This window comes from Anabrus simplex, chromosome 8, assembly GCF_040414725.1.
Source record: "Anabrus simplex isolate iqAnaSimp1 chromosome 8, ASM4041472v1, whole genome shotgun sequence".
NCBI lineage: Eukaryota > Metazoa > Arthropoda > Insecta > Orthoptera > Tettigoniidae > Anabrus > Anabrus simplex.
The window spans coordinates 200,984,887-201,012,639 of NC_090272.1; the positions used below are offsets into that span (position 1 = coordinate 200,984,887).

At 38.8% G+C, this 27,753-nt stretch overlaps 1 protein-coding gene across 1 annotated transcript in view; it reads right to left on the reverse strand.

Moving 5' to 3' along the window:
• Nucleotides 1-596: 596 nt before the first annotated feature.
• The window catches only part of LOC136878977 (carboxypeptidase D), a 163,445-nt gene continuing 136,288 nt past the window's right edge, over nucleotides 597-27,753 (reverse strand). The window contains exons 8-12 of the mRNA XM_068228904.1: nucleotides 23,117-23,290; nucleotides 17,591-17,709; nucleotides 15,305-15,484; nucleotides 11,758-12,141; nucleotides 597-783 (exon numbers count right to left, since the gene is read on the reverse strand). Of these exons, the coding sequence (XP_068085005.1) occupies nucleotides 706-783; nucleotides 11,758-12,141; nucleotides 15,305-15,484; nucleotides 17,591-17,709; nucleotides 23,117-23,290 (935 nt within the window). The 3' untranslated portion in view covers nucleotides 597-705. The remainder of the gene's footprint in view (nucleotides 784-11,757; nucleotides 12,142-15,304; nucleotides 15,485-17,590; nucleotides 17,710-23,116; nucleotides 23,291-27,753) is intronic.

Below are 27,753 nucleotides of genomic sequence, written 5' to 3' on the forward strand. Positions count from 1 at the left end.
TTTTTTTGTGACTTCCACTAATCACTCCAAGAAAATGTTGGGACTGTACTTTAATTAAAGAATGGTCTCTTCCTTCCAACTCCTAACCCTTTCCTATCTCATCCTCGCCATAAGACCTACAGTGTCGATGCGACATAAAGCAAATCATAAAATTAAAAAATAACAAGAAATTAGTTTGTTGACATCTGAGAAGAAACAAACGAGGAACTGGAATTGATTAGAAGAAAGTCCATCTATGTGAAGACAGCAGTATATAAAAATTGGAGATTGTCTTAGCCTTTTATGTGCTTTCATGTTTGATCCAGTCTCTTCTTTCTGTTGCACCCTCTTTTACATTGACTGTGTGTTTCTGTCTTTCTATATATGTTCTGATTCATCACTTGTTTGTTCCGTTCTTTTACTTATATCCTGTAATCAGATGACTGCTATAAGTGCCAATGATATTTGGATATTTTGTGAACAGCAGCTTAGTGCTTTATTTCAAGACCAGGGACAACTTTTCCAATCCTAGTGCAAATACATATTTTCATTAACTTAGAAAACTAGTGGGATCTATTGTAATTGAGGACTCACTACTGTATTGTAGAAACTTTGAGAAAAAGATTTTATTGAAATACTTTATGAAGAAGAATGAATAACAGAACAATAAATGGTAATCTTTTTTATACATTAATTTGGGCTCTTCTTTTGTATACTTATAGTCGTTCAGTAAAACAGGAACATGGCCATTGCTGATAGCAGCAGCAGTCCCATCGCAGAACTTTCTTGAGCAACAGCCATGCTCTAAAACGATAAATTACAGATATTTTTAACAGAACTACTTTATATGTTGACATTTTTTCTCAGTAGTTGTGTTATAGATACAAAGAATTTTGGTGCTTTATCTAATTTCAGCTCTTGCTTATTTCATACTTATCTCCAGTATGGCAGGCAGCATTGAAGACTTGCAATCTAATATCTTGGATATTGAAAAGGAATGCAGTGAACATGATATAAGAATTAGCTTATTCAAAACTAAAGGGATGTCCTTTGGGAAGGATTGAATGTCAGGTAGGAAGTATGCTACTGGAGGATGTGGATCATTTCAAGTAGTTTGGAATGTAATATAATGTTTTACGAAGGGTGTTTTAATTAAAGAGTCCATTAACACTAACATTTATATTTCTCAAAACTAGTTTACCATATTTTTGTCTTTATCCTTAATTTTAACTGATGATTTTCAAATATTCTAAGGGGAAAAAAGTTATGTTCAAGTTTATAGATATCTTCAATCAGTTGAAGAGGTCAAATCTATTTGTATATTCTGTTATTGAATACTTCTATAGTTCTTAATTTGATCAAGCATAACATGATAACCGTGTCAGTATGCAACTTATAAGCTTTGTATGTTTGCTTACTCAAACATAAGTTTGCTGTGGAGGTAATTTCAATTTCTGAAAGCATGTATTGATATGAATAGTTCTTTTGCAAATTGAATCTGTATATATCTAAACCGAGGTTGCACATGACAAACATTACCTAGTAAAATAATTGAATCTTTTATGTACATGTAAACAAATTAATTTCTTAGACATGATAATACAGTGTATATCATATAAACCCAGACCGAGCGCACAGTGTTTGTACTCTGCGCTGGGGCAGCTGCCCCAGCCGAACTTATGTCATGCACGGCCACGCTGCTTTAGGCGTGTATGCAATCTTATATGAAATCTTACCTTATAAAAGATGCTGGAAGTGTCGTCCTTCCTGGGTTATCCAGGCATTGTATCTGCTGACGCGAGTGAGTTCTGCGACTGTAATGTTTCTTATTTCATTTGTAATGTTTTCTTTCAGTTCCTCTAATGTGCGAGGATTTGATCGATACACTTTTTCTTTTAGCTTACCCCGCAAGTAAAAATCACACCCAGTTAGATCTGGAAAACGAGGGGGAAATAGACCAGCACTGATCACTCCGTCTGCAAACACTTCTGAGATTGTAAGAAGAGAATCTGTTGTACCTCTCTGCATTTACTGTCATCTTAAAAACAAATAGGCCAAATTATTCATCTTGCACTAGCACCTCACCATACACCAATCTCTCTATGATAATGAGGGACTTAACAAGCACCACTAGGATTTTCTGCACACCAATAACGAGAGTTATGACTGTTCACATGACCATTAAGATGAAACCAGAACTTTTACATATGAAAATACGGTGTTGCTATGATAACCATCTCACCACGTTAGCTGAGGTTGAGACTGGCGACTCATGCTTGCCAGGTCGAACACGTGCAGGCTGCTTGCAAGGTCAAGAACTATGCCCGCACCTCCTATACTGCAGCTGTTGTAGCCCAGAGTACAAATGCCGTGTGTTCAGTCTGGGTTTATATGAGAGACCCTGTATTTTTAGATTTTGCTTTGTCAAAGGAACAAAGAGTAGAAATTGTTTACGTTTTGCAGAGACTTTGCCTCATGTCTCCAGAAGAGAAACACATCTATCCATGACTAAGACTTCTCTATTAATATAAATGGTAGGTGTGCTAGGTACCAACTGATGAGCCCAACCTAGCACATGGGTGCAAAACGCTGGCAACCAGGAATGAGTTAGCTGGAAAATTTATAATGTCCAATAAAGGATCATTTATCTTGGTATTATAAATTTACTCATTCAGGACAAATATTTCAGATTCCCTATGGGAATCAACATCTATATCATCTGATGGCCAAGCAGGCATCAGTTTTTGGTAATGAGACAAAGTCTCTCATAGTGCATTGGCACTGCCGGTGGCTCCAAGTAGCCTACGCAGAGGCCTCCACGGTATGCACTAGCCATGCGTCTTGATAGGTGTGCTAGGTACCAACTGATGAGCCCACCTTAGCAGACGGGGGCGAAATGCTAGCAACCAGGAATGAGTTAGCTGGAAAATTTATAATTCCAATAACAGACCATTTATATTGGTATTATAAATTTACTCATTTGGGACAAATATTTCAGATTCCCTATGGGAATCAACATCTATATCATAAGACTTCTCGTGCTTAAAGAATGCCTACACTTTGTTTCTATACCATGGCAAAATCCTGAAAGTTTATTATGTGTATTAATACAGGGTGTGAAAGCATCAATCTAAATTAATTTCTTACTCTATATAAATGCTGAAAGCTATGGTCTACCAATTATTGAATTAATTTAAAGCTATTAAATGTATGATCACGCTTACTATTTGTAATAATTGTGACGGAGGAATACCAGTCACATATGGCTGAAAGGAGTAAAATTGTGTGTAGAGGATGCAGAAGAAAATCGGACATTGTAGAAGTGGCAATGTGAGAAGGTAGGAGATATTAGAGAAGTGCACATTCTCAAGAGACTCGATCAAGCACTGAAAACCATTCATGATGATGATGATGATGATGGTGATGATGAAGAAACACCCACACTATACATTTAACATGACATATATTTTTTTAAACAACCATGGAGTGTATATACAATTTTTACACAATACATAACATTTATATATATGTACAAACACTTTATACATTTTACAATTACACATTTTCCAGGATAAAGCTCATGGTGCTTTCTTTGGCAGTGATGTTAAGTTACGTTAAACATGCTACATCATCATTATAAAAACCGTTTGAATGAAGTCGAATGAACGTGCATTGATTTTTAACTATAATGTCTTAATGACTACTATAAGTAAATGTTTATTCAAAATAATTAAATCTTTTATAGGTTTTGTTGAGGATGGAGAAAGCAGGTCAAAAGATTGTGCATTTGTACTTGTGACATAACTAGCCATGCAGACAAGGAGATGTGGAGGGAATGGATAGAAGATCCAACACATTGTATCACACTGCTTCTATATTTTTCTGTTATCTTGAGCTTTTCAGGCATCAGGGTTAAAGATGCAAAAAATTATTGAACAATTTGGTTTGGTTTATGTAAAAATATAAAAGAGAAAACCTTAATGCATCTTGGTGAGAATATGAGTAAGAATTTCCAGTTGTCAAATGTAATTTTTAATACAAAGAAGCAGAAACAAAACATTATTAAACCAGGCGAGTTGGCCGTGCGGTTAGAGTCGCGCAGCTGTGAACTTGCATCCAGGAGATAGTGGGTTTGAATCCCACTTTTGGTAGCTCTGAAGATGTTTTTCCATGGTTTCCCATTTTCACACCAAGCAAATGCTGGGGCTGTACCTTAATTAAGGCCACGGCCGCTTCCTTCCTACTCCTAGGCCTTTCCTATCCCATCGTCGCCATAAGACCTATCTGTGTTGGTGCAATGTAAAGCAAATAGGAAAAAAAACATTATTAAACACAAAATGGCATGTTCCATGCAAATGGATATCTTTAGATTGCTTAAATATCATTAAATCGAAATCAGTACTACATACTGATGTCTCTTCAAACTTACCAGGCTAAAAAACAAAAGCAGGTTAATTCAGCTGTGAGTTATGCATCATGGACCAGTCACCTGTTAGAGTGGAATGACATTCCATGTGTATCACACGCTCTGCCTGCATTGAGCTTCATTATCTTGCTTAATATTGCATTTTATGCCTGGTCTGACTCCCTGACTGAATGGTCAGCATTGAGGCCTTCAGTCCAGAGGGTCCCAGGTTTGATTCCCGACTGGGTCGGGGATTTTAATGGCATCTGATTAATTCTTCTGGCCTGGGGACTGGGTGTTTGTGTTTGTCCCAACACTTTCCTTTTCATATCCAGACAATACGTTACACTACCAACCATCAGAGGAACACACAATAGTGATTACGTCCCTCCACAATAGGGTTGACGTCTGGAAGGGCACCCGGTTGTAAAACAGGGCAAAAACCTCATGTGCGACACATTCGCACTCGCAACCCCACAAGTGTAGAAAAAGCAGTAGAAGAAGATTGCATTTTATGTTTGGTGCTTTTATTGTAGTTGAAACTTGGTGTGTTGTGGTGTCGAATGGGTCAGCTGAGAAATGTGCGAATGCAATATCTTTGCACCATACTTTATGTGGCGTTTGTACAAGGAAATGGAATATTGAACATTTTTCACACAATTAACTGTGTTCAAGTTGTGTATTGGTTAAATAGTGCACTGTCTGTACTGGAAATATAGCAGGTTATGATTTGATTGCATTGAGCTAAGATGGCACTGTTGCTGAGTTGTCAGCCAAAATACAAAATCTGGTCGTTTAATTCTCCCGCTCTCATATTGAGCATTGACATTCTCACAGTTAACAAATTAACTCTCTGAAATGCCTGGCTTCTAACAAGATCAATCAATCAATCAATCAATAAATAAACATTGATCTGCATTTAGTGCTGTCACCCAACTGACAAATTCCCTATCCGTTGTTTACCTAATATTTTCTTAAATGATTTCAATGAAGTTGGAAATTTATCGAGCATATCCCTTGGAAATTATTCCAATTCCTATTCCAATAAACGAACAATTGCCCCTAATTAATCATTTTGATTTCCAGCTTTATCTTCATATTGTGATCTTTCCTACTTTTAAGAACACCATTCAGTCTTATTCATCTTCTAATGTCATTCCACGCCATCTCTCCGTTGACACTTCAGAATGTACTGCTTAGTTGAGCAGCTCGTCTCCTTTCTCCCAAGTCTTCCCAGCTGAAAGTTTGCGACATTTTCATAACATTACTCTTTTCGCTGGAAAACACCCAAACAAATTATGCTGTTTTTCCTCCCATTAACTTATTTTCTTTTGTCAGTACCTTGTGGTGTTGACGTCTAACCTTCACTCTGCAGAAGGTACAGTAAGTTTTAATTTTAATTTTATGTTTTTGATACTTTAATGTACTTTAGTTTGTAAGATTAAATATATGGAGTTTGTATTTACATAAAGTGAACTTGGCATGTTTTTTTGTTGTATTTATAGACTCAGGTTGACTTTGAATAAAGTCAAAACTTAAGTCCCTGAATTGGATTAATTTGTGGTAAAATACTGTATCTAAAACTTAACATAACATTACTTTTGTTTACAGTAAAGTGCTTCCAGTGCAGTGTGCCACATCATAATACCTTCTTTTGTGAATCTGTTGCAAATTTGAATATTTTTGTGGGCCCTTCAGGTTTGAATTAAGCAAGTTCTACTGAATACGTTCACTGATTCTTTGATGTACCACAGTTTCATGATTTTTAGGTTCCCACTGAGAGGTCTCGTTAACATAATGTGTTCATTATCCACATCTGTTTTAGATAAGCTTTGAAGCAAAAATGGGAAAGAATTAAGTGCTGATGAAGTTAACTATTTCAGTTCTACTACAGCAGAACCAGTAGCTTCACCAGTGTTGGTTACTTCTCCAGTACTTCCAAAGTCATCAAATTTGTACTACAATATCCATCACTGCTGGGAGATTACAAAACATCATCACTGTTTCATCTAACCAGTGTGGTTTTGTTAAAAATAGCGGAACAACAGATGCCATCCGTGCACTTTGTCTATTGATGGAGAGACACCACGAGAAAAGGAAGACAACACTTGGCTTTTCATGATTTGGAAAAGGTGTACAACAGAGTACCACATGATCTCATTTGGCTGGCAATGAGACTACACAGTGTACCTGAAGCCTGTGTCAACTGGGTGAAACTTCTGTACCGAAAGACCACAAGTTCAGTACGGTGTGCAGCAGGAATGTTCGATATCTTCCAAATCAATGTTGGTGTCCATCAAAGATCAGCCTTGTCCCCATTGCTCTTCATACTCTACATGAACGCCATCACAAATGACATCCAGACCAGGCATCCGTGGACATTATTATATGTGGACAATGTCATGTTAGCTAATGAGACACGAGAGGGCATCTAACAGAAAGTACAAGTGTGGAAGATGCATCTAGAAGAATTTGGGATGAAATTAAATCTGAAGAAGACAGAGTTTCTGGAATGCGGTGAACAAACTGATGACATGATCACTGTGGGTGGGGTTCAACTTAATAAAGTTACCCAGTTCAAATACCTTGGGTCGTGCATCATCTCAGACTGCAGTACGGTCCCTGATGTCAAGACAAGAGTCAGCACCGCATGGATGAAATGGCGCCAAGTTACTGGAGACATGTGTGATAAGAAAATTCCACTGCATCTAAAATCTAAAGTCTACTGCACAGTGATGGATCTGAATGCTGGCCTACAACACGAAGCATGAAGAGGCACTTCATGTAATGGAAACGAAGATGCTGTGGTGGTCCAATGGCTTGACTCGACTAGACCATATCAGGAACGATGCTGTGCGGAAGAAATTCAAGATTGGCCCAATCACAAAGAAAATGCATGAATCACATCTGCGATGGTATGTGCATGGACTCCGTAGCAGTGAAACCTCAGTTGCAAAGACTGCCCTTCAACTGAACATGGAGGGTCGCCGACTGTGAGGGTGACTTCAAACACGCTGGCTGGGTAGGGTGAGAAATGACATGCGGCTCACCAAACTCAGCTCTCAGGATGCTATGGATCGACTGGAGCGAAGGAAACATTGCAAGAAAGCAGACCCTACATAAATGGGAAAATGCAAAGAAGATGATGATGATGATGATCCATCACTGCTGGGGATGTTCGTAAAATTAAACACAGGTATTCCTTCAAGTGCCCTTGTAGAACATCTTTTCAGCAAATGCAAAGTTGTTCTTCCCCAAGATGTAGAGGCTTAGCAATGAGAATTTTAGAAACAGTTATTTTGGAAAGTAAATAAAAAATTATTCAAAATGCTAAAAGTCACTAATTAAAATGAAAATTATGAGAAAAAAATCGTTTTGAATGTTCCAAGGTATCAAGTTTAGTCTCACTTAGTAATGATACCACTAAATGTCTGTATGCTAAAACAACATCAAATTAATGTCTTTTTCCTTACAAATTTTGGCAATATGTGAAGGAAAAAACTGGTGATTTCCTTAAGACTGGCGTTTTGTGATGTAATTTTAGTGAATACTTGTTTAAAAAGCAATTTGTATATGGTAACTTCAGTTCATCCCAATTACTTTTTCTCTTGTACTTTTCTCATTACATTTTCTTTGAAATTCTGAAGTAAAACCTAGATAAATTAGTAGTTAATAATCTGTCACAAAAAGCTTTTTTTAATGCATTTCTCTGAGTGGTCATATTGCTGTCAGAGAGCAGTTTTTTTTAGCTCTTTTAACTTAATAGCATTACCAGTACTGTAAAACATTTTCTTCAATATACAAACCCCGTGTGGGTGGGGACGGTAGAATAACACCCATAGTATTCCCCACCTGTTGTAAGAGACGACTAAAAGTGGCCCCAGGACTCTCAACTTGGGAGCATGGGTTGGTGACCACGGGGCCCTGAGCTGCATCCTGGCATTACTTCCACTTACTTGTGTCAGGCTTCTTACTTTCATCTATCTTATCCGACCTCCCTTGGTCAACTCTTGTTCTTTTCTGACTCTGACGGTGTTAGAGCACTCGAGGCCTAGAGAGTCTCTTATCTTTACACCCTTTGTGGCCCGTATCTTTTTTTGGCAGATATCTTCATTTCTTGAAGTGTTGGATCCCTTCCATTTTTTTCTGTCTGATTAGTGTTACAGTATATAGAGGGTGGTTGCCTAGTTGGTACTTCCTCTTAAAACAATAATCACCACTACTACCACCACCACCACCACTTCAATATATAAACCTGAATAATAAATTCATAAACAGCTTTATTTAGGCCTATATCTGTTCTGTTTTTTAAATTTTATATTTCAGAGAAACAACTTCAGTTTAAACAATTAGTAGTAAGACTATTGAATACCCAACAGACAGTGGTGGTGGTGGTGGTGGTGGTGGTGGTGATGATGATGATGATTGTAGAAACTTGGGAAAAAAAGACATGCCATCAAACAGCAATATGGGAATTATTGCTTTGTTGATGCTTTATAGACAACAACATGAGAGCCTTAAAGGACCTGGTTATAAATGCAGCAGCTTATAACTTAACTTGAAGAACAAGCATTTAAAAAATATCATTAAAAATTCATTATTAAGTAACTTTATGCTCATGAACCCATTTTTAAAACTTCTAATACAGCTGAAATAGACAAAATACTTAAGACAGAAAGAAGAAGAATTAGATCATGCAAAAATAAACAATATCAAGTTAATGGACAATGGAGAATAGAATCAAATAACACCATTTATAAGGAAATTGAACCGGTATTGAGCACAATTAGGAAAAAACATACATAATTCTTGGGACACCTGATCAGAACACCTGACACCAGAATTAGTAGAATAATATGTAACTGAAAAATTATGGAATAGCAAGACCAAGATTAAATGGATTATGGAAAGTAAGATACTTCAAGAGACACACACCATGCTAAAGACTGAGATCAATAAAAGGTCTAATGGGAGGGTGTTTCCATTTGAAGAAAGGAAAGCAGCATCTCTCAGAATGAAGAAATACTGGGCTGATAGGAAATCAAAAAATCTTTTGTATAATTGACTAGAGTAGTCCAATGTAGGGCATAAAATGTGATTTAAAAAAAAACAACGTAACTTTATGAAAATACTACTTTTCTTTTATTGAATTTGATAGCTACTCACCCAACTCCAATAATTGCAGTTTATGAAAATGTGGAGATTGTGCTTGTCCTTTTATTTTTTCTTTCTCTTTCTCTCTTTTTCCACATTGACCTGTCATTATGTTTTGCCTGTTATGTATTCATTTCGATGTTAGTATATTTCTGTACATGTCGATGCTCCAATAAGCTGTGTTTAATTTATTACATACTACACACCACAATGTGCATAGGAAGTATGCATCATTTCCAGACTTCAGCATCTTCGTTGAGGGAAAGTGTTCTATTGGTATACAGTTTTTCAAATGATGTGCATTTCATGCTACATAGTTGACATCTGGAGGTAATATATGGTATCCAGTAGTCTTTCCATGAAAACTGGATGGCATACCTTGCATAAATATGCTGTACCTAGAAGTTGGAGCCCTTTCACATGTCTATCTCGAGCATTTCTGTGATGTGGATTTCTCTTGGTTCTTGATTCACTTTGTTTCCCTAATTCATCCACTGGGAAAGTCCTTCAATATTTCTCTCCATCACCTTGTTCTGAGGACATCAGCTAGATTCAAGTCAAGGAAATAATATGAGTATTACTTGTTTAACATCTCTTCAAGTACTGTAGATTTTAAGAGAGACTGAAGTGTTAGAGGGAGCCTCCATGGCTGAGATGTCAGTGCACCGGCCTCTCACCACTGGATTTCATGGTTCAAATCCCGATCACTCCATGTGAGATTTGTGCCGGACAAAGCAGAGGCAGAACAGGTTTTTCTCCATGTACTCTGGTTTTCCCTGTCATCTTTCATTCTAGCAACACACTCCAGTATCATTCCATTTCAATTGTCAGTCATTAAACATTGCCCTAGAGGAGTGCGACAGGCTTTGGCAGCTGGCACAATTCCTATCCTCGCTGCTAGATGGGGCTTCATTCACCCCATTCCTGAATTGGTCACATGACTGGAAACAGGCTGTTGATATTATCAATACTGGAGTGTCAGAATTTTTTTTTTTTTTTTTTTTAATGGAGGTTAGAGGGAAAGGACCTAAAGGTAAACCCAGAAAATGATGGAGAGAAAAATAGAACAAGACGTAAGGAAGCGAGTGGCAAACTTCCAAGACATCTTTGATGAAGAATGTTGGAAAGACAGGCAGAGATGGAGATCAGTGATCCACAACCCAATCCAAGATCATATTGGACAAGGGGAATGATGGTGATGATGATGATGACTCATTCCCAAACAATGTATTTCTGGTTCTACATGCAATAAGAAAACAAGCCAAAAGATTTTGGTTCTGGCAACAGAAAAGTTTAAAAACCTACAGAGAAAACTGAATCACAATAATTATAAATCAATGCAGAGGTAAACTAAGAAAACCGATATATTTTTCTTTCTTGCTGGTGGATTTAATGAAGCACTATCACATATAGGTTTTCAGCAATGCTTGGAAGGGAAAGTGCTTGGATTTGGAAGGTCTTGATCTTCGTTAATTGTGCCTGTGGTATCTGCCTGATATGAAACCAACTTCAAGGCAGTGGACTGTGCGGTTTCAACCCACACCACATTTTTTGCTAGTCATTTAATGTCACACCAACTTCGAGAGGATTTTGGTGATGATGGGATAGGTAACAGCTTGGACTGGGGAGAAAGTGACTGTGGCTTTAATTAAGGTTCAGTCCCAGCATTTACCTGGTGTGAAAATGGAAACCACAAAAAACCATTGTCAGGGCTGCTGGTAGTGGGGTTTGAACCCACCATCTCTGAAGTTCAAAATATCACCTATGTGGTTTAAACCACACAGCAAGCTCACTTGGTAAAAATTGTTTTACATCAGACTCATTAATCTTATTCATCATTTAGATCAAAAAGACCACTTTTAATAACATTTTCCTACGTAACAGGCAAAGTTAGATTTTTACATGTTTCTTAAAAAATAAAAAAAATAAAAAGCCATTATCACAAAAGAGTGTTATTAAAATTCATGGATTATTCATGAAATCTGAAAACTTCACTCTTTCCCACTCCTCATTTCCAGATAAATATAATTCTTCTCTGTAAACACTGTCTGCTTCCCATTTCTTTTGGACAGGTGAGGTTCTAATGAATGGAAGATTTTGTGCTGCTATAATAACCAGGTCACCTTAAGATCCCACAATAAATGATCTAGGAAGTTTGTGTATGGAAGAACATAAAAATCTCCCTACTTATAAAAGTGCCACTCATGCAACAAACACACCATAACCAGACACAGAGCATGTTGTGATTTCTGTGCAGTGACCATCCTCCCAGTGCTGACGGTCGAGCTAGCCGAGAACTGCTCCACGTAATGCATTTTCCTTACAGTGCCATTCACAAGCAGAGTTTTGGTTGTGCTTTTTGGTGCAATAGTTGATTGTGTTGCATTCTCACTATTTTGTGAAAGTTTATCAGTTGTTGAACTCACTTCAGTGCATGGTGTAACTTTTCTTTCTTCAAACACAGTAGATGATTTTGTAACACTTACAGTTGAATCCAGTGAAATTAAACTCACATTCACCCATGTCATCGTGGACCCAAAGTCATCTTCATAGGGAAACACTTCAAAAGGAATAGATTCATTTCTGTAATTCTTAGCCGTAACCTGTAATCATATTTAGATGAAAGTTAAATTATATCCTTAGAGATTACTGGGTGTATTGTTTTCAAGTTATACATAGCAACATGAACAGGAGCACATGATAGGGTAAATACAATGGCAGGTTAGTGTGGGAAGAGAGAGTAACAGAAAGAGGAAAAGATCCAAAAGGAAAGCAGTACGATTTGTTCTGGGTGATTTCCAACGAAAGAGTAATGTTACAAAAATGTTGCAGACTTTGGGCTGGGAAGACTTGGGAGTAAGGAGACGAGCAGGTTACTTACTCATCAGACGGCTTTCAGTGCTGGGAGTGTCCGAGGACATGTTCGGCTCGCCTAGTACAGGTCTTTCTATTTGGCATCCATTGATGACCTGTGTGCATGAATGTGGGATGATGATGAAATAAATGAAATGGTGTATGGCTTTTAGTGCTAGGAGGTGTCCGAGGACTTCAGCTCGCCAGTTGGAGGTCTTTAGATTTGACGCCCATAGGCAACCTGTGCATCGTAATAAGGATGAAGTTATGATAAAGACGGCACCTACACCCAGTCCCCGTGCCAGGGGAATTAACCAATTATGGTTAAAATTTACGATCCTATCGGGAATCGAACCCGGGTCCCCTGTGACCAAATGCCAGCACACTAACCATTTCGCCATGGAGCTGAACTCGGATGATGATGATGATAATGAGGTAGGAAGAGGGTGAATCCCAGTGTCGTCATGTAGACTACTCCTGTCGAACAACACCAAGGGGTCTACTCAGAGATTTACGTCTCCATCTGACAGACAAATCACCACCAACGTCTTATGTCCTCACTCCATATGAACACTGCAGAGAGGTTTGGAATTGAACCCAGGCTTTTGGCACGATATCTAGTGATTAGAAATTATATACCACCACCTCGCCTACCCTGCTGATGGTGAAATTTTTTTTGATCAATGAGACTCGAACTGGTTAACCACGGTGCCAGATCATTATAGATTTGATGCCTTAATGATCATGGCCACCAGGTGGGGTATGAGCCGGTTGACTAAGTGGGATGTTCCGAGATGTCGGGTGACTTTAGTAGACAAATATGCTTGAGTGGAGCTTTTAAAAATAGGGAAGAGTATTAATAATGACTTTACATCCCACTGACTACTTTTTTTTTTCGAAGACGCCAAGGTGCCGGAAGTTTGTCCCGCAGGAGTTTTTTTACGCCCAGTAAATCTACTGACACGAGGCTGATGTATTTGAGCACCTTTGAATACCACTGGACCGAGCCAGAATCGAACATTCCAAGTTTGGTTCAGAAGAACAGTGCCTTAACCATCTGGGCCACTCAGCCTGGTTCAGAAAAGATAAAGTTGGAACTCAAGGGGACAAATTTTCATTTATAAAAAGAGGAATTAGGGGTTGGAATGATTTACCAAGGGAAATGTCCACCTATGGGTGGGGGCGGTAGAATAACACCCACTATATCCCCTGCCTGTCGTATGAGGCTAAAAGAGGCCCCAGGGGCTCTTAACTTGGGAGCGTGGGTTGGCGACTGCGGGTCCCTTAGCTGAGTCCTGGCATTGCTTCCATTTACTTGTGCCAGGTTCCTCACTTTTATCTATCCTATCTGACCTCCCTTGGTCAACTCTTGTTCTTTTCCAACCCTGACAGTATTAAAACACTTGAGGCCTAGGAAGTCTTTCATTTTCACACCCTTAGTGGCCCTTATCTTCCTTTGGACGATACCTTCATTTTCTGAAGTGTCGGATCCCTTCCATTTTTCTCTCTGATTTGTGTTATATAGAGGACGGTTGCCTAGCTGTACTTCCTCTTAAAACAATAATCACCACCGCTACCAAGGGAAATGTTTGTAAATATTTGATAAATGAAGATGATGATGGAGATCTTGGCATCAAGAGGGGACTGATCAGCTGTGCCTGTTGATAATCATGATGAAATAAAACTGAAACACCAGGCGAGTTGGCTGTGAGGTTAGGAGCGCACAGCTGTGAGCTTGCATCCAGGAGATAGTGGGTTCAAGCCCCATTGTCGGCAGCCCTGAAGATGGTTTTCCATGGTTTCCCATTTTCACATCAGGCAAATGCTGGGGCTGTACCTTAAATAAGGCCACCGCCACTTCCTTCCAACTCCTAGCCCTTTCCCATCCCATCGTCGTTATAAGACCTATCTGTGTCGGTGCGACGTAAAGCCAATTGTAAAAAAGAAAAAAACCCATGCTAATGAACAGATGAATTCTCTGAGACTGGTCGTTTATGTCTCATCATCATCCCTGAAGGGCAGCATAGATACTACCTATTCCAAGTGGTAAAAGCATTCTTGGCGCACCTCAAGCGATGCAGGTTCAATTCTCTGTCAGGCCGATGGCTTAAATGTTAGGCCCCTTTAAACAACAAGCATCATCAATTCCCTGTCACCGAGCTCAATAGCTGCAGTCGCTTAAGTGCGGCCAGTATCCAGTATTCGGGAGATAGTAGGTTCGAACCCCACTGTTGGCAGCCCTGAAAATGGTTTTCAGTGGTTTCCCATTTTCACACCAGGCAAATGCTGGGGCTGTACCTTAATGAAGGCCACGGCCGCTTCCTTCCTACTCCTAGCCCCTTCCTCTCCCATCGTCGCCATAAGACTTATCTGTGTCGGTGCGACGTAAAGCAACTAGCAAAAAAAAAAATCCCCGTCAGGTAGTAAAACATTTTAAGAAATAAGATTTCTACTTCTTTAGTGACACAAGGCTCTGAGGTTCACTCAGCCTACAGTACACCAAAAATGAGTACCAGGTTAATTCCTGGGGGAAAAGGGGACTGGGCATAGAGCTAACTGCTATACCGCACTTAGTGTTGAGGTTATGGATAGCGGAAATCTTTATCTTCCACTTATCCAAGGGCCTTCATGGCCTGTACGGAGATGACTTTGCTTTTTGAGAGAGCAACATCAAGTGTAAACCATCTGTTGAAAAAAGCTAAAATACAGCAGAGTAGTTATGGGGAATATTTGATAAACATAAATGTAGCAGAATCAGATGTTCTATAATATCTCAACCTATTTGTCACAAATGGCATATATGTTAAATCTTCTTGTAAATTTGTAGATTCTTAACATGAAAATTATACTGTGCACAGTTCTACCAAGAATGATCTGTTATGCTTATCTTACAGTTTTCTATGTTATACTTACTATAAGTGTATAATTTCCTGGCAGTAATATCCTCCAAAACTCTCCTTTCTTTGTACTATTGAAACTGATCTCACGACCATCAATCCATAACTTAGCATCAGGTATTGTTTCATTGGTTTCATAATCCATCACAAGGCCTTGTATTCCATGATGAGCCTGAGCAGTAAACCTCAGCATAGCCTATAAAGAAATATTATTTAAATATAAAGTAGAGACATGGATGTACAGCAGAGAAAGACAATAGATCACAATAATTAGAGTTCAACAGGACTTCAAGACTTGTTTCTCTGATTATCAAAATCTTCGAAGGGGATACAAAAATTCATATAGTACTACACTATATACAAATTATAACAACAGATAGCTGCCTCTGTGGGTCCGTGGTAGAGTGTCAGCCTCCGGATCCCAAGATAGCGGGTTCAAACCCGGCAGAGGTAGTCGGATTTTTGAAGGGCGGAAAAAAAGTCCATTCGACACTCTATGTCGTATGATGTCGGCATGTAAAAGATCTCTGGTGATACATTTGGTATTTACCCGACAAAATTAATTAAAATCTCAGCCATAGACGCCCAAGAGAGATCCAGTTTACTCTGTCTGCCATCTAGCGGACCTAGAGTAAAACGGAACGTCGAAATTGACGAGCAGACAGCCAGATGGCATCAAATCGAAATGTCTGCACACGGTAGCTGAGGCCATATTATTATTATTATAACAGATTTCTTTATAAAATCATCTTACAATTACATTTTAACATTTGGGCTGAAACAGAAATATAAAACAAACAAAGACCGAGTTCTTTGAGAGTAAGTACCCCAGGAAAGCCCCTTTGACAACCATCTATGGGAAGATTGGAAAAATCAGTCGATTCCAGTATCTTGATGAATGGGTCCACCCCAGTAGTAGAGACGGAACCTCCATCTTAGACAAACGTGCCAAACTCAACACAGCAAACCAAATGTCGCAAAACCGTTACAACAAGTGTATTTTGAAGAATGCCAAAATATGCCATTACAAAACTGTTACTGGGTGAGTTGGCTGTGCACTTAGAGGCGCGCAGCTGTGAGCTTGCATCCAGGAGAAAGTGGGTTCGAATCCCACTGTCAGCAGCCCTGAAAATGGTTTTCCGTGGTTTCCCATTCTCACACCAGGCAAATGCTGGGGCTGTACCTTAATTAAGGCTACGGCTGCTTCCTTCCAACTCCTAGGCCTTTCATATCCCATCATTGCCATAAGACCTATCTGTGTCGGTGCGACATAAAGCCTCTAGCAAAAAAAAAAAAAAAAAACTCTTTATCAGACCCCAGTACTCATATGCTGCGGGGACCTTACTGATGAACAGGACCCTCCTGTGGGTGGTGGCAGTAGAATATCACCCATGGAGCACCAGTGGGGAGACAAATAAGTAGATTTTGATGGAGGAATTGATGCATTTCACCTAGCTCTACAATAACTATTTTAGTGGCCCAATGCTTTCCAAATGGCTGTATTTCTGATTAGACTCCTGGTCTGCCATCCAGTGGTATCTTCTAACAAACAACTGCATTTATCATGACTTCCAAATATCAAGCAAACACTGAAATACTGAACATCTCTTCTGAAAGCTATAATGCTCCAATGAATCCTAGCCCATACATAAGTCTGCAGACATGCTAGCCAAGAAAGGCACTGATGTCCCCATGGGTGCAAATCTATTGAAGGTGTATGCTGCCAAAAATCTTATTTTTTTCTAATGAAATTCAACAAGTGTATAAGAGAAAAGTAGCAAAACAGGCAAAAATTAAAACGTGCAAAAAATAACCAAGACTAATGGAAAAGAAAGAAGGAAAGGCCAAGGAAGGGAGCTGTAACAACTTTCAGACTGCACACTGGATATGACTGTCCTGCATCCTACAGCTCATCTTAGTCATATTTGCCTTACTCCAAATTCAGATCTGGGATGCCAGAAGGAATGGAGTCATTTCTAAGAAGCCATAGGACCGAGCGAGTTGGCCGTGCGGTTAGGGGTGCGCAGCAGTCAGCTTGCATTTGGGAGATAGTGGGTTCAAACTCCACTCCCCGAAGATGGTTTTCGTGGTTCCCCATTTTCACACGAGGAAAATCATGTACCTTAATTAAGGCCACAGCTGCTTCCTTCCCACTCCTAGCACTTTCCTATACCATCGTCACTATACCTATTTAGGTTGAAGTGACATAAAGCAACTTGTAAAAAACAAAAAAAAAATACTATAGGACCAAAAACACTATGAAGATGGAAACATAAAAATATATCAGATATATAAAAGTTACCTCTTTATTTTCTTGCCACAAGGTGGGTAGTTCTTCTTGTTTAGGATATTTACAGCATGATATTTCAAGTGTTAATTCAAAACAGCCATGCCAAACGTAGTTGTAATCTTGCATACCACCTAGAGAAAGAAAACAATGAAATGAATTAACATTCACACTATGTAAAAGAACTACAATAGTAAGTGTAATGACATGAAAGCAAAGATATTCTAATATCCCCAGACAGCCAGACAGCACTTAGGACTCTATTAAATTCTGAAGTGACTTCTAAACTGATAGTGAAATGCCTCATTGCACTCTTGAACCTTGGAGAATAGAACTTTGTCAATCTGATTAAGTACTGGGTCACAGCAGCAGTGGTTTAGTTGGACCGGAATGGGCCGGAACGCCGTTCCGGAAAATATTTTCCAGCTTTAGAATGACGTAACATTTTTACATTCAGTAAGAAAATCTTATAATCTATACATAGCGCTGAAATATCATGGGTGTACTCTAGCGGACTAATATAACCTTACAGTTTTATGTTCATAAGATACAGTCGCTTTTACACTCCTGTGCGGTTTTCTGGTTCTCTAAAGTTGGCTACACTGCTATTGGATTCGGAGAGCGGGAAGTGAGCACAACAACCTTCTTCCACTCGTTGTTTGTGTGAGTCCAAGTTTTATTTTATGTTTTGCTCAATGTGTTGCTGTAGTTAATGAACATCAGTAGCCCCGTAGTACCTTCCAAGTTTTCCAGCGGCTGTGAAAGTGAGTTGTGAGTGTGACCATGAGTTCACTGAAGTGGCTGGGTTTAAAAGAACGTGCTGGGGATGAAGATGAAGAATCAAATAATAGTAAAAATGTGCGTGATGGCTCAAGTAAAAACGAAACTGAATGGAGTTTGGAGAACATTAGTTTCATTAAAGACGTGAGTATAAAGACAGATCCTGGGTTAAATGTTGCTGAAACGTGTGATGCAGATTCAAGGGAGAATCTAGATTATGGTTCTACACCTTCTACCATCGACTGTGAAATTCAAGAACGTAGCTACCTCAAACAAGATTTTCCAGACTGTTAGAACGAGTCTCAGTACCGTTATTTTTTGTCAGAGAACACGTGGTTATTTGCAGAAAATAAAAATTTAGGCTGCAATATATGTAAAAATTAAGATTACGAGTTTCTAAAGGGGCAGGACTTCAGCTAATGAAAGTATGGGTAGAATGCCAGATTCATCCCAATGAAAATAATATTAATAAACAAAAACAAGCCTTCAGAAAAATATTTGAGCACAAAAATTCGGCATCTCACAAAAATCTATGTTAGAAGAATCAGAATCTAATAAAAAGATATTTGAAAGTTGCTTAGACACTATGAATGTCAAACACATAGAAAACACCGTTCGTGTATTTTGAACAGCACACTCAATTGCAAAAAGAAATATACCTTTTGTAGACCTACAGGGTTATGCTGAACTTCAACAATTAAATGGTTTAGATATGGGGACGATTTCTTCATACAAATTTTAGTTGTGCTAATATTATTGAACACATTTAACAGGAAATGAGAAATAAAGTAGCAAACTCTATAACAGAAAATCAGAGGAGAATCAGTATTATGATTGACGAATCAACAACAGTTAGTATAAAATCTGTTTTAGTATTATGTTTGAGATGTGCTCCTTCAGATAATTCTGAAGTTGTTTCTTTTTTCTGGGACTTGGTAGAACTAGAATCAACTACAGCAGATGTTATTAATCGAGAGATTTTGAAGAATCTTTCTTCATATGGCAGAACATTTAGTTGGTCTAGCATGTGATGGGGCCTCTGTAATGTTAGGAAGAAAAAATGGAGTTGGAGCACAGTTTTTAAAATTATTTCCAGATATATCAATCTGGCACTGTTTAAACCATCGCTTGGAATTGGCCGTTTCTGATACAAGAAATGAAGTTACAGGTGTTAACCACTTCTATTCTTTCTGTGACAAATTGCATTCTTTATACAGCATGTCTCCCAAAAATCAAAGGCAACTCAACATTTGTGCTGCTTCACTGGAACAAAGAGTTAAGAATGTTGGGAAAATATTTACAATAAGATGGGTAGCATCAAGCCAGAGAACTGTAAAAGCTGTCTTGGAAAACTATAGTGCACTGGTAAAACATTTTAGTGAGACCAAAAATGACCACCAGAGAGACTCCAAAGAAAGAGAAAAATTCCAAAGTCTAGAAAATATGTAAATATGTGTAGAATTTCTAGAAAATATTGCAATTATTGTATGATGCCTCTGTCAGAGGCTCAAAATGCAATCAAGCGCACTATAAAATTGTTTGAAATTATGTGTAACTCAGCTTCTGGAGAATACTACAGAACAGTTCTTAAAGCAGCAGAAAACAAAAAGTTTAGAAACATAGGATTACATGATTCTAAAAAAGTTGTAAAAATTGACAGAAAGCCGTTTTTCAGAAGTCTTGTGAACAATTTAAATAACAGTCTTATGGAAAATGTTTCCACATCATCTCATCTTTGTTTCAGCTCTAGTCAGCAGAGACATGAGAGAATAACAAAAGTTATCAGTGATTCAAAGGTACTATACAAAAATAATTGGCCATTCACTTCTACTTTGGATATCTGCTATGGTGATGAGAGTGTTGGCAACCTTTGTAACGTTTTGCACATGTCAGACAAGAGGAAGTACATTAATGCTTTTAGAAATTATGTCGAGACCAAGGAAATTCCAGTGGCGCTGATGCCTTTAATCAAGACTGTACAGACCATTCCTATCTCTTCAGCGGAAGCTGAAAGAGCTTTCAGTACCGTGAATCCACACCGAAAAGAGAAATAGGCTGCTGGTTACAAGAACAAGCGGACTTATTCTCATAAACAGCGTTGGACTTCCTGTGCACATATTTAACCCACAACCATATGTCAAGTCATGGCTATGAAAGGGGAGACGTTCAGTTGATGAAAGAACTTGTCGGAAGCATGAGGCCGCTGATTTTGACCCCCTATACGAGTCCATTTGGAAATTGGTGAATTTATAAGGTGAGTTCCTGTAAATATTTTGTTCCAACTAAATCACTGCACAGCGGCATTGAGGAAAATGAAAAAGTTGATGAACTCGCTAGACGAGGATTGGCATCATGTCATCAGGATCTGGTCCAGAAAAGAACACCTCAAAAGCTAGAAAGCAACAACAGGTATAAAATACGTGAAACTATTTATTAAAGGATCATGTAAGAAAACAAATGAAATACTCTGCAGTAGAACTCAATTAAGATTTTTATTAGCACTCTCCACAGGACATACTCCTGTGGGTGGAGGTGATAGAATAACATCCACAATATCCCCTGCCTGTCATAAGATGTGAGTAGAAAGGGCCCAAGGGGCTCTCAACTTCAGAGCGAGGGCTGGCGACCACAGGGCCCTTAGCTGAGACCTGGCATTGCTTCCACTTACTTGTGCCAGGCTCCTCACTTTCATTTATCCTATCCAACCTCACTTGGTCAACTCTTGTTTTTTCTGAGCCCAATGGTATTAGAGCACTTGAAGCCTAGGGAGTCTTTCATTTTCATGCTCTTCATGGCCCTTGTCTTTCTTTGACCAATATCTTCATTTTTCAAAGTGTCAGATCCGTTCCATTTTTCTCTCTGATCAGTGATATGTAGAGGATAGTTACCTAGTTGTAGTTTTTCTTAAAACAACAATCACCACCACCACCACCTCCTAATGGTACTCCCCCAAGAGAAATGGAAACCACTCCACATGGCATTTCTGGATCTTGAAAAGGCATTTGACAAGTGCCACATGATTTTATTTGGTATGCACTCAGATTGCACAATGTATCAGAAGTTTACGTTCGATGGATCCAGTTCCTATATCAGAATGTCTCGAGCTACGTCCGATGTGCTGCAGGAATATCTGCATCATTTAATATCGATGTCGGCCTGCACCAGGGATCAGCTTTATCTCCGCTTTAATTCATCCTGTGTCTGGACACCATCACTGCAGAGTTGCAGACAGCACATCCTTGGAGTCTGGTTTATGCTGATGATGTCATGGTCTGCTGCAAATCTCGGCAAGTACTACAACAGCTAGTCCAACACTGTAAAAGTCACTTGGATAGGTATGGACTGCGAGTTTATGTCTGTCTCTCTCTGACTTGAAGAGAATAACAAGTAAACTCTAGCCGGGGCAATAGTTCCTCTATATTATTTGCATGAACAGTATGGACCTGGCCTATTAGAAACCCTAGAAGTTATGTTACTCTAGCTACATTATAGGAGAGGGCTGGACGCCACTTTCTAACAACCAAATTAGTTTGCATTTTAACCTATTACTACCTAAAACATCCCAGCTCTAAACATAATATACACCCATAATGTGAACAATATTCTTCAGTGCACCTCCTGTCACTGTCTCTTCACAGCCCCAGTGGCTCTGAACTTTGGAGCATGGGTTGGTAGCTGTGAGAACCTTGGCTGAGTCCTGGCATTGCTTCCACTTACTTGTGCCAGGCTCCTCACTTTCATCTATCCTATCCAACCTCACTTGGTCAGCTCTTGTTTTTTCCAACCCCAATGGTATTAAAACATTCGAGGCCTAGGGAGTCTTTAATTTTCATGCTCTTCATGGCCCTTGTCTTTCTTTGGTCAATACCTTCATTTTTCAAAGTGTCGGATCTCTTCCATTTTTCTCTCCGGTTAGTGTTGTATAGAGGATTGTTGCCTAGTTGTACTTTCTTTTAAAGCAATAATCACCACCATCTGTCTTTTATAAACAAAACCTGGGTTCGGCACTCATGTTCAAACTCGTGACAGAAATAGAAATGACACTGTGCAGTAGTCACCATGATTGGATACAGCCAGGAACACGCACACATGTGTTTATGTTCCTATCTTTATATATATAATTTAATTTGTCACTTGTTCATTCCTCAATACATCAAAAACAAAGAGTATGGAGATAAAAAAGGAAGGAAACCCGCAAATATCAAGATACGGAAATTTAAAAATGGTCAAGTAAGAGCTTTCAAATATCTTGGAAGTACAATAAATGAAGACATGGGATGCCATCAGAAGGTGAAAACTTGTATTGCTATAGAGAAGGAAGTGTTCAATAGGGAAAGGAGATTATTATGCAGCAAATTAGATAAAGGTTTCAGAAAATAACTTGGCAAGTGCTTTGTTTGGAGTGTGGCATTATATGGGGCAGAAACACAGACATTGAGAAGAGAAGATTTAAAAAAAAAGCTAGAAGTGTTTGAGATGTGGATGTTGAGGAGAATGGAGAGAATAAGCTGGATGGAAAGAGTGAGTGAGAAGAGAAGATTGCTGTAAGTTATAAGAGAAAGGAAGAAGAACTGGATGGGGCACTTGTTGAGATGGGAGTGTTTGTTAATGGAAGCACTGGAAAGATTAGTTTGTGAAAGGAGACTGAGAGGAAAGAGATGGTAGATGGTATCAAAGAAGGAGGATCTTACAAGGATCAGAAGAGTATGGCAGAAGACAGGAGAGCATTACTAAAGACCAGCAGGTGAAGTTGTTACTCACCAGTCAAACTGTACCAGGCAGCTCCATTTGTGATGCCATCTTTAAATTTTGTCTTCTGGCCAGGACATTCTTGACCCTTGTGCATGGTGGGGTGAGTGAAGGAGTATACAGTCGCTAGGTGCTTGAACACATCATCATCTGGAGTTGGGGATGGTGTTGATGGTGCACCTGTAACTGGAGGTTCAACTACAGAGATGTTATGGGTAGTAAATATTGTGCTTTAAGAGGAAGGGTAATTACAGTAAGAAAAACATCAATAACAAAATAGTGTTTTGTACAAATTGTTTTTTACGTTGCACTGACACAGATACTCGTAGGTCTTATGGCGATGATTGCACAGGAAAGGGCTAGGAGTGTGAAAGAAGCAGCCATGGCCTTAATTAAGGTGCAGGCCCAGCAATTGCCTGGTGTGAAAATGGGAAACCACGAGTGTTCTGTATACAGAGCATATGAAATATGCTGTCCAATAATAACAGGAGATCAGAGGATTGGAACCAACCTTCTAACTCACAGTTTCCATCCAGAGTCAACTGGGGAAAAGTAAGGCAATGATTGTAGCCCAAGTGCCTAAAAAAGGACCCCACAACATTTTAAATCACAGCTACAAGTTGCATTTTTAAAGTATTTTTCAAAAAAACCACAACATTATTTTAAAAACATTATATTTTATTTAGATTCTCCACACCTTATTATGTGCCTTCATCATAGAGCAATAAAACCTATACCGGGCGAGTTGGCCGTGCGCGTAGAGGCGTGCGGCTGTGAGCTTGCATCCGGGAGATAGTAGGTTCGAATCCCACTATCGGCAGTCCTGAAGATGGTTTTCCGTGGTTTCCCATTTTCACACCAGGCAAATGCTGGGGCTGTACCTTAATTAAGGCCACGGTCGCTTCCTTCCAACTCCTAGGCCTTTCCTATCCCATCGTCGCCATAAGACCTATCTGTGTCGGTGCGACGTAAAGCCGCTAGCAAAAAAAAAAATAATAAAACCTATGATGAGAGCTACCCAAACCATAGAGAATGACAAAATTGTGTACCGTCTGTCCGTACAAACTTCTGCTTTAATTCCACCCACTAAATCATCTGTGACAAGACAGTTGGCCACTCCCTGGAATGTCATGCAAATGCTGATGAACTTCTTTGAATATTCAAACCCATTTACTCACCATTACATCCATCATTGCACTTCCACCATACACCTCACACACTTGATGATGAACATCAGTTGGTTTAATGTTCCTTGCATTCAAGAAACGAATCACAGATTTCGTCTCACAGTCAGAGGGATGATCTATGGTCTTGAACATTTTAAACACTCACTCCAAGATGGCCACACTGTGTCAATATCTCCAACATTGCATGTGGTGTGTCAACAGATGAAAGAAGCCATTGCGCATGCTTAACCCTGGATTACTAATCTTCGTCTGCCAGACGATGTGTGGGCACGTAACTCCCCTTCCCCCTTTCCCTGTACAGCAGAGGTATTGGCTTCACCTTCTCCCTAGCTTCCTTTGTGCAAGTACTGACTTCCGCAAGAGCAGTTGTGGCACCATGCTTTCCTTCATTTTGTTTCTATAGGGATACCATCGACTGAGGTACAAATGCTTAGTGATAATGCTACTTTCACATCTTATACACAATTCATCATTTATTCATTCATTTCTTTTTATGGGTTAATTTACACTGTGTGCCACTCATGATGAACAATACTTAACCACAACACAATTGTCACATTCTAATCAGCTATGATTGTAGGTGCTGAAATTTGGAAGCCACTCCAAAAAATGGAAATTTATTTCAGATGGCAGAGAACATCAGAAATGACCCAAACACAATACTAGAACTTCTGACAGAAGTAGAAGACTATGGTGACAACATAACATTACCTGGAGAGACGTGTAATGAACCAGAGGATGGCTTTGGTGAAGATGACATCGAAGTAACTGACAGTGAATCTGATCCCAATTATAACCCATAGTTAGATTATTTTGATGATTCAGATGAGTTGGGAAGAAAGAGAAGACGTGTTCATGAACCAATAAACACTGAGTAGGACAGTGATTTATCTAACAGTAATACAAATATGATTGTTTCAAGAGCTGGGCATCCCAATATTGTAGGTCCTACGATTTATTATTATTTTTTTACAATTTGTTTTACTACATCGCACCGACACAAATAGGTCTTATGGCGACAATGCGATAGGAAAGGCCCAGGAGTAGGCAGAAAGCAGCCATGGCCTTAAATACTGGTTAGGGGTGTGGAGCTGTGAGCTTGCATCCGGGAGATAGTGGGTTCGAGCCCCACTGTCGGCAGCCGTGAAGATAATTTTCCATGGTTTCCCATTTTCACACTAAGCAAATGCTGGGGCTGTACCTTAATTAAGGCCATGGCCATTTCCTTTCCACTCCTAGGCCTTTCCTATCCCATTATTGCCATAAGACCTATATGTGTCAGTGCAATGTAAAGCCAATGGACACTGAGGTACGATTCACCCGCTCGCCATGCGGTCTCGTCCATCTGATAGTCTTTTTAGTGTCTGCTAGTTTCTTAGTGTGTAGTCAAATGCTAAACGATTTTTAATTGTCTAATCATGTTGTACCTCTATTTAATTATAATACATGTGCAATATTGTTCCTTTTGTGAACATTTTTTTGTATAGTACTGAATCAAAATATCAAAAAACTATTTTGACTATTTTGACCCCCGTTCACTATATCCCACAAACCTGAGTTCTTTTTGCTGTCTGTACATTTTTCTGCCCTCCCCCAGTTCTAATTCCCAATCGCCGCTATTGTTCATATGTGACCTGTTGTGCGAGAAGTGACCCAAATTCAGTAATAGAAGTTTTACTGCAGAGCTGAACAAAAGGGTCTGGGGTGTACAAATTGCATTTCTGTTTGACTTTTTGCGATACCTATGGATCTTCTTAACAAACTAAGTTACACAGTAGTTTGAGTCTTTGTTACTCGATGTCATGAAAACTTTGTACAGTTGGTGAGAAAATGCATGAAAGCTGTAATTGCATTTATCTCAAAATACAGTCTTCTTAATAACAACAATCAAAAATTAATATCTTTTTTTTAAATGCTCAGTATCTGATGCCAGTTTTAGGACCACAAAAATCTCAAAAATAAGCACAGTGAAAAAAAAAAAAAGAAAGTAGTTTAGGTCCCTTTCTGCACAACAGGTCATATATTATGATCTTTCGTACTTTTATAAACCTCTATTCATATTTCTCTATAATTCCACACCACTAATGTCCACAACACACAACACACAAGGCTACCCTCCAACACACCAACATGCAGTTTACCATACATGACAGATGCCACCCACATTCATCAGAAAGTCTACCTTACAAGGGCTGCATACCGGTACCAGGCTAGCAATAGCCACACAAAATTTTTATTGTTATTATCTGACTCCTTAGCTGAATGGTCAGCATACTGGTCTTCGTTTCATAGGGTTCTGGGTTTGATTCCCAGCCAGGACTGGGATTTTAACTTCATCTGGTTAATTCCTCTAGCTCGGGGACTGGGTGTTTGTGCTCATCTTATTACACATGTTAATTTACATACACTACTTCACACTGCAAACCAGCACACAACAGTAAATACTTCCTAACATAAAAGGTTTGTATCAGGAAAGGCATCCTGCCGTAAAACTGGGCTACATCCATTTAAAAATGCTGACCCCAGGAAACAGAGCAACAACAACAAAGATTATTATTATTATTATTATTATTATTATTATTATTATTATTATTATTATTATTATTAATTATTATTATTATCATCATCATCATCAACATCATCATCCATTTAGGGCCAATCAATGAAAATGAATGAAAAATCCACAACCTGTTTCCAGTCATTTGACCTGGTCAGGAATGGACCACGTTAAATAACTGTTACACAGTTTTGGATTTTATTTTTTATTTTTTTTTATTTTTTTCCCCAGCCCAGAATTGCTGCATTATTTCCTTGGCTGACTGCTATCTTTCCATCATCCAACCACTGTTCTGCTTTTGTTCTTCATGCAAGCCCTTGAAGTTGTTGATTTGTAACCAGTACTGTGCTCGGTTCGAAACGTCCTCTTGCCGTAGTCCAGCCTTGTTGAAGTCCTTCCACGGAACCATTTGTCAGAAACTTTAGGCCTACTATCAAGGATCTGGAAGATTTGTTTGTCAGTTGGTTTCCATCCATTCTGAAGAGGTGTCCATAGAATTTCAGTGTTATTTTCCTAATAGTCTCCGTCATTTGTTCAGTTTCCCAATACAGTTCTTCATATTGCCTTAACCTATATCGTCCATTTATTATTATTATTATTATTATTATTATTATTATTATTATTATTATTATTATTATTATTATTATTATTATTATTATTATTATTATTATTATTTTCAATTTTTAGCACGTGAAGATTTTAAACCAACAGGAAACTTACATACAGTGCAGTACTAGTACACTTTTGAAGCCACAAGAACGTAAATGGCAAAAGTTCTTTTGTGAAGGTCGGGCAGTAACTTCCAACTTCGGTCACGCACACTTTCCGAAAACCTCCATTATGTGTGTACATTTATTTTCTACTTGAATGACAAACTGCCAATGCTTCTTTCTATTGTAAATTCT